Raw genomic sequence first — 12,472 nt, forward strand, 5'->3', positions numbered from 1 at the left:
GAATATTCAATTATTATGATTTTTAAGATAAACTGAAAAGAAAGAAATATTTACTGGCATATTGCGATGGTACCATTTTGACAACCGCCACGTAATCATCATCAGGCAATTTCGTAATGTTGTTCACCGAGATTAGAACCGCAAATCACACGGTGAAACTGCAGTTGCCTTAACCAATAAGTTCTTTTCAGTTTCTCCTAAACAAACATAATAATTGAATATTCAATTATAATAAGCCGGTTCATGAATTCTTAAATATTAAGCAAAAATACTACATTAGGCAGTAGTTGTATCAAGGTTTATTAAAATAACAAAATTTAAATACGTTTATTCGAAAAAAAAAAAATTGTGTTTAAATATAAATTGTTTTCACGGAACACGTGTGCAATTCACTTTTGAAATTTCGATTTATCCTATAATATTTATCGAAGCGTGCTCCACCAAATATCGTTGTTTCAAGCCCCGGGCAAAACAACTTCAGAGATTAAGAAACAAATTTTCGCAATTAGAAAAGTTTTTCTAAGCGGAATTGCCCCTCGGGAGTAATTTCGAGTGTATTTATGCCGTGCAAAATTTCTCAGTGAAAATTCAACTGCTTTGCGAATGCAGTTCGGAGTTGGCGTGAAACATATGTTGAAGCCAAACACCTTCAATAGTTGGGAACCACTGGTGTTTCTTCATTCACAGCTGTTCGCCACAAAGCTGCACTGTGATTGGAAATCTACCGTGGTTCTCTTTCGAAGTTAGGGTTCGTTAACGCTGCGCTCAACTGCAGAGATATAGTCTTCTACTTACGACAGCGTTCCACAGCAGCATTTCAAGGCTAAGGTAACATATCCACCTTTTCGGTAATATTTAACTTTATAAATTCTTTACATCTATTGAGATTTATATTTGTCCTTTTAAATTCGATTTTTTCACCCGCATATATCTTCATATATGCGGTTTCCTTTTCTTCAATAAACCTAACCATTTTTTATATCATATTTTACTAATTCCTTTTTTTCATTTCTTTGTTTCGCTCTTTTCATTTTTTTTCGAGTTGCCGTGAGGTCGAACCGGCATATTATTTTGTTTGTGTAGACAAACATTTGGTCCTCGAGCCGACGAGCCCACCGCAACTAGCAAGTTATACTTACAAACATTTATACGAACAGAGAATTAGCAGCACAACAAATACTCAGAATAACAAAGAGAGGGATACACAAAGCGGAGAACTAAACATAAAGCAGAACATCACAAAACGAGAAAAACAGGTGCGTGTAGAAAATAAAATAAATTGTTGAGTGAATAAATAAATAAAAATATACTTAGTGAGTGTTGAATTGGTTATATTAAATAGTGCACAAAAGATAATAACAAAAAGTGAAAGAAAAGAAAAATCAACCGAATAAAATTCGTTCAAACAAAAGTTTTTAAAAAATTGTGTAAAATAATACAAAAATAAACTAAATACGTCGATTTGTAGTACCTACATCGGTTTAGTGAGTTTCTTTTCTTTCGCCGAAGTTCGCGAGGGTGCACAACAAAAAATATTGTAGAACATTTACATTAGTATATACGGACATATATGGTCAGAAAGGGTGTGCTTGCAAAGAAATTAAAGCAAAGCGATCATTTAACTTTGTTAGAAGTTTATAATTTCTATTGCGGGCAAATTTAAACGAATCTTTTAAAGTTTTCTATTGTGAGAAAGTTTTTATTGTGGGAATAACATACATCAAACAATCATAAATTCGCGTTTGTTGCACCATTTATCCTGACCATATCTGTCTGTGCTTTTTCGTAAAAATCAGTAAATATTGGGGGTGAGAATTTAAAACATACATACGGAGATATTTGTTATTTCGAAATAGTTCGCGCTTTTCCCGTTGGGTTTTCGTAAATTGATCTCTGCCAATTACATTCTTTGGTATAGCATTAATTTTCTCGTCTTATGTTTCACTCACATACGTACATACATATTAATTTATACACCGAACTTCAGTTCCAATCTCTCAAACGAAGAGAATAGTATTTAATATTTCGCGTTTTCCCACCTTAGTCTTCAAATATTAATATCTGCCGGCTATTTACATAGCTGAAAACAAATTAGCTCGTTTCCGATTTGACGGACATACGATCTCATCAAATTCGCGTTCTTCCTCCCCTTTTCACGGTCTCTTCATATAAAAATCCAAGCATTGGTAAATTCGGTACAAACATACAAATTTTCGTTTAGCTAACCTTGTTTTATTGTTCTCATAACACGAAAGTTCAATTGTGAGCGTCCAGTTGTTGACTTTGCCTTTTTTCTACTTTGTCATACCGTACATATACATACAAGGCACATTTGTAGGAACATACAGCCCAGTAGGAAATTTTTACACTGACCTCGTAGGAAATTTTTCAAAAATTAACTTTCAATTAAATTTGAGAAATTTTTTCAAAATTATATTTAATTGGTGGCGCTTATCATTCCCTTTGGCGGTTTTCAGTATTCGGGTCATATTTTATTCGATCGTTTTTTAATTTTCGGCACACAGAGCGTGGTCCTTTAAACAAGAGGTATGGCTTTGACTTATTTCACTAGGTGTTCAGACCAAGTTGTTGAATTCAACGCGCAATTCGACGACGCCTTTTTAAAAGAAAATTCAAAAACGTCTCTAGAACTTTTAAAACAGGAAGTAATCGGTTCGTGGTCGAACACAAAGTTGGCGTATGAAAAATGCCTACAATCCTTGAAGAATGACGAGGAAGTAGAATCGGTTAAAGCAAAGCAGTCAACCACTCTTAAGGACTACATGTCCTGCCTTTCGCGTATTAGCGAACACATTCATAAGGCCGAAGCAAGAGTTGCTCCGGTCATAGCCCCTGCCCAAGTAGCCACCCAATCTAATAGTCTTCGTTTACCGCCATGTGATACGGAAATATTCCATGGTGATTATGTCTCTTGGCCATCCTTCCGCGATCTATTCACTGCGATTTATATTAAGAATTCGCGACTAGATGACGTCGAAAAACTGTATTTCTTGCTTCAGAAAACAAGTGGTGAAGCAAAGGAAATCGTCGCGAAAGCCCCGCTAACCAACCAAGGCTTCCACATGGCGGGGTCGAATCTCAAAGCGGTGTACGAAAACAAACGGGTGCTGGTCAACAGCCATCTAAAGACACTTTTCTCCCTTCCAGTCATTCGGAATGAAAGTGCAAAAGCGTTAAAGGAACTTCAGCGGAGCATTAATGGATGCTTATCAGCCCTTGAAATGCACGAGGTCAAGGTGGAAAATTGGGATCCAATTCTAATCTTCCATTGTTCTAATCGCTTACCGGAAGTAACGCTCGGTTTGTGGGAACCATCCTTAGAAGACAAAGCGGCGCTACCCAGATGGAGTCAAATGGACGCATTCCTCACGCAACGGTACAGGACTTTGGAATCAATAGTGGATGTAAAATGTTCTACAACATCGTCGTCGCCTAACACCCTTCAAAAATCATCGGCACATTCGACCAACAACGCGGCCAAAGAAAGTAGCTCCTGCCACCAAAGTTTCAAATTTAAACTGCGTTTTATGTCCGAAGCAACACCATCCTCCCCGATTATGCACCAAATTCCTCTCCCTTTCCGTAAACGATGTTTGCGGCAATAAAAAAGCACAACTGCTGTCTAAATTGCCTTACGAAAGGCCATTCCATAAAGGACTGTAAAAGTCAATACTCCTGCACTACGTGCAAGACTAGACACCACACTTTACTTCATAGAGTGTCTTCCAACGCGCAACCCTCTAAAGAAACCACGGCTAGAACCGCGGCGCAAGCATTCCACACAAATATACAGGACACTTCTTCGAATACAAATTTGTCGTTATCTGAGAATAATCTGAAATCGTCAGGTTTATCCTCAGCTCTTCTTGGAACTGCCATGGTTCACATTTGCCATTCGGGCACAACATACATAGCTCGCGCGTTAATAGATTCTGCTGCTGAAGCGTCGTTTATTTCTGACCGACTGCGAAAACTTCTTAAGCTTCCTTTCTCTAAAACAAACGTGGTTATTTCCGGGCTAAACCAAAAGGTTTGCAACAATTCCGCGAAAAGTTGCTCGTTTATTTTGGGCTCACCCCGTGACCCAAACCTCTTCATAGAAGCCTCGGCATTCGTATTACCTCAAATTACAGGTAATTTGCCATCGGCTTAAATCGATGAAACACTTCTCGACCAACTGCCAAAAGTACCTTTAGCAGATCCAAAGTTTTTACAAAGCGGTCCCATAGATGTTCTGATCGGGGGAGATTTATACCCTAAAGTTATGTTAGATGGCGTGAAACGTAGTATTCATAAAAATCTTTTATCTCAAGAGACCGTGTTCGGGTGGATTGTCACTGGGGCATCGGACGCCGCACACGTCTCTTGCTTTGCTACCAAAGTCTCAATAGGAGAAGATATTAATTTAGATAGTCAGCTTCGTAAATTCTGGGAGTTAGAAGAAATACCCAAGAAGAATCATCAATCATCGGAAGACTTGTTTTGTGAAGAGCTGTACTCGAAGACGACTTTATGAAACCCGGATGGTAGATATGTCATTTCGTTGCCGTTTAAAAGTTTTTATCCCACGGATTTAAAATTAGGTGCATCTCGGCCAACCGCGTTGCAGAAATTTTATCGCAACGAAACAAGATTGTTAAAAAGCCCTTCGTTAAAAGAAGAATACGACAACATCGTTAAGGAATACCTTGAATTAGGACACATGGAGCGAGTAGAAGTTCCAAATTTCGAACATTCACCTAGCAACTTTTACCTCCCACATCACGCGGTTCTGAAACCGGCAAGTACTTCGACGAAGTTGAGAGCTGTTTTTAACGCGTCATGCAACTCTTCGAATGGCGTCTCGTTAAATGATATTCTCCATGTAGGCCCGACTCTGCAATCAGATTTAACTCTTCTTATAATTCGGTGGCGGCTGTACAAGTTTGTTCTGAGTAGCGACATACAGAAAATGTATCGTCAAATTCTGGTCAAACCTGAACACAGAACTTATCAGAGGATTATTTTTAGTGATGACCCGCAAGGTAGCATACAAGACTGTCAACTTAAAACAGTCACCTTCGGGATAAATTGCGCGCCATACTTGGCAATTAGAACACTTATTCAATTAGCTCAAGACTGTCAGGATTCACATCCATTGGCAGCTCAAATTCTCCCGAACTCCATGTACGTAGATGACGTATTAGCTGGATTCCACAATATAGCCACAGCTTTACAAGCGCGAGATGAACTTATCGAGTCATTATACAGCGCTGGCTTTTCCTTGAGGAAATGGACCTCAAATTCGAAAGACATTCTGAGGAATCTTCCGCAAGAGCATCTCTTGGACAAAGACTTCTTGGGATTAGACGAAACAAGTACGACAAAGGCATTAGGAATTCGATGGAATGCTAAATCAGATCGGTTCTTCTTTAAAATTCACGTTCCCTCGTTGCAGGACACGTATACGAAACGTGAAGCATTGTCTCTTATAGCGAAGCTGTCTGACCCAGCAGGTTGGCTAGCACCAATCGTGGTGCTAGCAAAAATAATTATGCAGCAAATATGGTCTGATGGTACTCCCTGGGATAAGCCCTTATCTCCTCAAACTCTTTCCAAATGGAAAGCATTTTTAGAAAATTACCAATTTGTAGAGGAAATCGAAATTCCGCGATGGGTATGTTATTCTGAGGAATCACCTTTCCAATTTCATGCCTTTTGCGATGCCTCGGAAAAGGCATACGCGGGGGCGATATAGTTAAGAGTAGAAAATCAGGGAATCACGTCTTCCAATCTCTTAGTGGCCAAAACGAAAGTCGCACCAATCAAAACCATTTCACTTCCCCGTTTAGAGCTGTGTGGTGCTGTTCTGGTGGTCGATATGCTTCAATCACTTCTAAAGGAACTTCCATTCAAAGTAGAAAATATATACTGCTGGACAGATTCTACCATCGTTCTCGCGTGGTTAAGAAAAAGGCCCTGCTCTTTGACCACCTTTGTTGCTAATCGAGTGGCAAAGATCCACGATGCTCTCAGCGTTAGGCATTGGAGTCACGTTGATTCCAAGGATAATCCCGCGGATCTTGGTAGCAGAAGAACTTACCCACAGGACTTATGCTCGAATAAGTTGTGGTGGCACGGCCCCTCGTGGTTAGCCAAATCCGTAGAACAGTGGCCTTCCTTGGATGCAGATATAAACGATATTACGCTCGAAGCGAGGGGATTAAAGGCACACACTTCACAAGTGTCGAAGCAGGAGGATCCCTTAGAAAGATTTTCGTCGCTTCCACGTGCACTGCGGGTCTTATCATATGTGTTTAGGTTCTACAATCGAACTAACCGATACACCTGACGGTTTCATTCTTACCCCTCTCTAATTATTTCCGGAGAAGAAATTTCTAAAATTCGAGTTCGGCTCATAATACTCGCACAGATGAATCACTTTCCAGAGGAACACAAGAATCTTACCGCTAAAATTGCAATATCGAAAAAGAGTAAAATTCTCTCCTTAAACCCATTCCTCGATATTCATTGTGTAATTCGAGCAAACGGCCGACTGACAAATTCGCAGATGTTGTCTGAAGACGAAAAGCGTCCGATTATTTTGCCCTATAGTTGTTATTTCGCAAAGTTGTTAGTAGAACTTACTCACAAGGGCTCTCTTCATGGCGGAAATCAATTGGTATTTCGGTTACTGCGCCAACAATATTGGATTCCGAAAGCCAAAAATCTCATAAAGACTGTTATTCATAATTGTAAACCATATGTTATACACAGAAAACAAAATCAATGTCAAATTATGGCGGCTCTCCCGGAAGAACGGACGGTACTTTCCAGACCCTTTGAAAATACAGGGGTAGATTTCGCCGGTCCATTCGACATTAAAAGCTTTTCGGGAAGATCTTACAAGATTACTAAAGGTTACGCTTGTATTTTTGTATGCTTTTCTACGAAAGCGATTCACTTAGAATCTGCCAGCGATCTTTCAACAGAAACCTTTCTAGGCGCATTTTCAAGGTTCATTGCTAGAAGAAGCTGTCCAAAAAATATCTTTTCGGATAATGGAACTAACTTTGTAGGCGCATCCACCGTTCTTAAAAGGAACTTTAAAAAATTCATTACCACAACTCAAGAGTCTGTGTGCAACTTATATAGCCTTCAAGAAGTCTCCTGGTATTTTATCCCGGCAGGCGCTCCTCATATGGGTGGTATCTGGGAAGCAGGGGTTAAAAGTTTAAAATTCCATCTTCGTCGTACCGCTGCTTCTCAGAAATTCAGCTTTGAAGAATTTCAAACCCTTCTTTGTCGCATCGAAGCCTGTCTAAATTCAAGACCGATATCACTTTAATTCCAACGACCCCGCTGATTGTGCAGCTCTTACTCCGGGTCATTTTCTAACTGGGGGGCCAATACTCGCCCCACCGGAACCCTCAATAGAAACAAACCCAATATCATTAATCAACCGATGGCAAACACTTAAGGCTCTTAGTCAACAACATTCGCTTCGCTGTAAGGAGGAATACTTAAAGGAGCTTCACAAACGTCATAAATGGAAGTAATTTCAAAAAGATATTGCCATCGATGCCCTAGTTGTAGTTCGCCATGAAAATCTTCCACCTAGTGAATGGCGCTTGGGTAGGGTCACCAATATATACCATGGAACTGATAAAAGAGTTCGAGTGGCCGACATTCACACCCAAAGGGGAATGAAAACGCGCCCCATTATAAAGTTAGTTGTTTTACCAAACTAACCTTTAGCGTTTATCATCTCTTTTAATTCCTTGGCTTTACAATATGGATGCAGCACTCATTGAATGTTCACCGACCCTACCCCCCAATGCAGCGGCACCAGTGGAAACATCGACAAGCATTGAACGAGCAACAACGGACACATCGACCAACACGGAGCAGGCGGCAATGAACACGTCAAAATCAGCGAAGAAATTGCCAGGCCCCAACAAACGAAGCAATACGCTCAAATGCAGAGTTTGTGATCGATCACACCCTCTTCGATTCTGTAAAAGATTTATCGACGCAAGCTTTGAACGCCGAATACGTTTGGTACTGTTACACCGTTATTGCTCGCGATGCTTAGCGCATTCGCATATAACAAAAAACTGCAAAAGCACGGGAACATGCCATTTTTGTGGTGAGAAGCATCATTCGTTTCTACACTCCAGAACTCGTGTAACCTCTCGCCGTTAACTCCCCCCGATCCTCACACAGCTGTCCGGAACGATCATGGTTCTGCCAACAGTCGCCATTTATATACATATAGGGCAACGAAAGGTCCTGACCCGAGCTCTTCTCGACTCTTGCTCACCCACGAGCAAAGTGTGCAATTCATTGGTGCGCCGTCTTTGTATACCGACGGTGCCGGTTGCACATATTGACATGTGCGAGCTCTATATCAGCTCATCAAACGACTCGCATGTTCGATTCACGTTGCCAGCAAGAGTCATGCCGGAGTTCAAGCTCAAGACCCCGACTCGTCATCTCAGCCAAGCCACATGTGATAAGTTTGTCAATATGACGTTGGCAGATCCCGGGTTTCACACATCTTCCGCAGTAGCCGTGATTCTAGGGGGGATGTATGTCACAAAATCATTAAAACCGAAATTATAAAGTATCCAGGCTATCCGACAGCCCAAAATTCCGTGTTCGGATGGGTCCTTTCTGGTCCATGTGTCCTTTAAGGCACAGCGACCCCTTAATGGGTACCGTTTCGCGTCTTCCGCGTTCGCGTGGGTCCTATCCGGCCCGGGTGTCCCTTCAGGCACAGCGACCCCCTAATGGGTACCGTTTCGAACACTTAAATTTCCTCATCGGTTTAAGTATTCAATTGAATTGAACTTAATATATGAATTATACTAGCTTGGTAATTAATCATATAAGTAAGTCGCCGTTACATTATAACCCCTACGGGGCAGTAATTATGAATTTATAAAATACGAATATGAATTAGATTTAACTATAATAAAGCACTGTACATATTAAAGAAAACTCAACAATTTATTACTTTACACGCATTTAATGAATTTTAGTTTTAGTTTTGAAATTTATATGGTGCTTGGCTTTTGAATTGTTTGTTGCAACCCCTACGTGTTGCAAGGCCGGCGGCAATGTTGAAGCCAAACGCCTTCAATAGTTGGGAACCACTGGTGTTTCTTCATTCACAGCTGTTCGCCACAAAGCTGCACTGTGATTGGAAATCTACCGGTGGTTCTCTTTCGAAGTTAGGGTTCGTTAACGCTGCGCTCAACTGCAGAGATATATTCTTCTACTTACGACAGCATTACTTTACACGCATTTAATGAATTTTAGTTTTAGTTTGGAAATTTATATGGTGCTTGGCTTTTGAATTGTTTGTTGCAACCCCTACGTGTTGCAAGGCCGGCGGCAATGTTGAAGCCAAACGCCTTCAATAGTTGGGAACCACTGGTGTTTCTTCATTCACAGCTGTTCGCCACAAAGCTGCACTGTGATTGGAAATCTACCAGTGGTTCTCTTTCGAAGTTAGGGTTCGTTAACGCTGCGCTCAACTGCAGAGATATATTCTTCTACTTACGACAGCAGTTGAGACAGCGTTCCACAGCAGCATTTCAAGGCTAAGGTAACATATACACCTTTTCGGTAATATTTAACTTTATAAATTCTTTACATCTATTGAGATTTATATTTGTTCTTTTAAATTCGATTTTTTTACCCGCATATATCTTCATATATGCGGTTTCCTTTTCTTCAATAAACCTAACCATTTTTTATATCACATTTTACTAATTCCTTTGTTTCATTTCTTTGTTTCGCTCTTTTAATTTTTTTTCGAGTTGCCGTGAGGTCGAACCGGCATATTATTTTGTTTGTGTAGACAAACAACATATAAGGCCAGTCCCACGGATTTGTATGAAAAATTAGGAGGGGCACGACGTAAATTGGAAGAGAATCTAGGTTTAAATTCTGTTCTGGAAATTTACCCCAGTTTACTTAAATTCAAATACATATTCCAGGTACAGGCTTAGCCTATGTACACAAATGTACATTCTGTATTTTTTCAGATAATTAATATGAAAGAATACAAAAATTGTTGTTAAGCAATGTTTGAGAATTATTTGGTTTTTGCAATTTAATTTTTCTATATCATTTGTTTAAACTTGTTTTTTTTCACGCTGATAAATTTTAATTTCTTCCTTCTTGGTGCGTTGAGATGTGATATATTTAAAATATATTAGCATTTGAAATTAATAAGGAGAGCAGTTCAAAATCAGCGAAAATTAATGATTTTCCAAGGAATGCTCGTCCTATACTATAGACTTTGTCATTGTACTTCTAAACCAGATTTTTATTCGCCACGCGTAAGCAAAATATGTTAAAGCACTAGCGGTTTTGGCCACCAATGTGCCAAAAATTAAATAAACGCTCAAAGAAAAAAAAACTTTCTCAGAAGATAAACATTGGAGGGTTTTTTTGCGATAGGCATTGAAGTTTTTCTGGGATTCGTATTGAAAGCTTTTCGCTCCTTTATAATTGGCATATATTCATGGGTTCATTTTGTGAATTGTATATGGCAATTGGGCTTATAGCAATTTTTTTTTTTTTGTTTAATTGACTCGACCCGGAAAAGTCATTATTATCGATTTTAAAGTTTAAAGCAGGTTTCTATGATACTGAAATTTTCCAATAACTCAGATCCCGGTTTTGTAAAAATGTCGAAATATCACACGCTCTGTATATACATATAAATGTATGTGTTTTTTATGAGCTTATCCTTTTATGTTTTATGTGCATAGAACAATAAAACAGAAACAATACCAGCCGAGGAGTCTAACGGATTGAAACAGGGTAAAGGCAAAATACCGAAAGTCATTACTGAGATTGATTGTGCCAACTTGCGTCCAGTGATAATCGAACCAGAGGTAAGTAAATCTCTTAGAACTTTTTATCATTATATTGATGGGCAGTGGTTCGTCAAGCGTCGAGATCTAAACCTGCTCACTTACAGAAGAATTATGATCAGCTGAGGGTGATACTAAATTAATAGAATAAAGGAACAAACATATACAGCATTAACGACTAAGAAAGATAAAAACAGTCTTTTTTATAGAAAAAAGGCAGTCCGACATATCAAATGTGTTTGAGTGAGAGTTAAAATCTTGGCACAAACACCAGAAAGGTTCGTTAAGTTCGAAATTCGTTCTACATTGTTTTAAAAGAAGAGGTTCGTAGTGGTGACTCTAGAATGTGTTTGTACTATATGGGCATCAAATGAAAGATGCTAATTAGTATTTAGTTCTATAGCTGGACGGCTTTTCGAGATATTTGTACGATATGGGTATCAAATTAAATGTATTAATTAGGCTTTTAAAACAGAATAGCCCTTAGTTGTATATATGAAGGCGTTTTCGAGATATCGACCAAAATGTGGACCAGGGTGACCCAGAACATCATCTATCGGGCACCGCTAATTTATTTCTAAATGTAGTACCACCAACAGTATTCCTGCCATGATTCCAAGAGCTTTTGATTTCGCCCTGCAGAACTTTTTCATTTTCTTCTGCTTAATATGGTAGATGTCACACCCATTTTAGAAAGATTTTTCTAAAGTTATATTTTGGGTCAAAAAACCAATCCAATCACCATGTTTCATCCCTTTTTTCGTGTTTGGTATAGAGTTATGGCATTTTTTCATTTTTAGTAATTTTCGATATCGAAAAAGTGGGCGTGGTCATAGTCGGATTTCGGCCATTTTTTACACCAATATAATACGAGTTTAGATAAGTACGTGAACTGAGTTTAGTAAAGATATATCGATTTTTGCTCAAGTTATTGTGTTAACGGCCGAGCGGAATAACAGACGGTAGACTGTGTATAAAAACTGGGCGTGGCCTCAACCGAATTCGCTCATTTTCACAGAAAACAGTTATCGTCATAGAAGTTATGCCCTTACCAAATTTCACTAGGATTGGTACATTTTTGTTCGACTTATGGCATTAAAAGTATTCTGGACAAATTAAATGAAAAAGGGAGGAGCCACGCCCATTTTGAAATTTATGGGCCGTAACATTACTGGAGTTGAATTTGACATAATTTACTTATATACTGAAACGATGTTTAATTTTTTTGTTAAAATTCGACTTTTTAAATATTTTTTTTTTTAAGATCGCGGGTTCGAATCGAGCTCAAGGCCTAACAATAATTTTTTATCATTATTATTGTTATGATCAATTTTTTCTTAATTGAAAATTTTGTTTTAAATTAGAATAGAAGAATGAAAAAATTTAGACAACTGCCAAAGATCGTTGTATAGATCCATTTCGGGAACTGCTAAATACCTTCATCGGCAACGTTTATTTAGGAATTTAGCAGTTACCGAAATGGATCTATACAACGAGCTTTGGCAGTTGTCTAAATTTTTTCTTTCTTCTATTCTAATTTAAAAAAATTTTTTCAATTAAGAAAAAATTTATCATAACAA

The 12,472-nt window shown here is 38.8% G+C and overlaps 1 protein-coding gene across 9 annotated transcripts in view; it reads left to right on the forward strand.

Moving 5' to 3' along the window:
* Positions 1–12,472, forward strand: part of bt (projectin protein bent) — a 3,328,983-nt gene that overhangs the window by 1,542,710 nt on the left and 1,773,801 nt on the right. For 8 of the 9 annotated variants that reach the window (XM_067757812.1, XM_067757814.1, XM_067757820.1 and 5 more), the window contains one exon: positions 10,788–10,913. The exons of the other annotated variant lie outside the window; for it this stretch is intronic. In XM_067757812.1, coding sequence (XP_067613913.1) covers positions 10,788–10,913 — 126 coding nt within the window. The remainder of the gene's footprint in view (positions 1–10,787; positions 10,914–12,472) is intronic. 9 annotated transcript variants of the gene reach the window in all.

The sequence above is a fragment of the Eurosta solidaginis genome, chromosome X (genome assembly GCF_040869045.1).
Source record: "Eurosta solidaginis isolate ZX-2024a chromosome X, ASM4086904v1, whole genome shotgun sequence".
In the NCBI taxonomy this organism is placed as follows: Eukaryota; Metazoa; Arthropoda; class Insecta; order Diptera; family Tephritidae; genus Eurosta; species Eurosta solidaginis.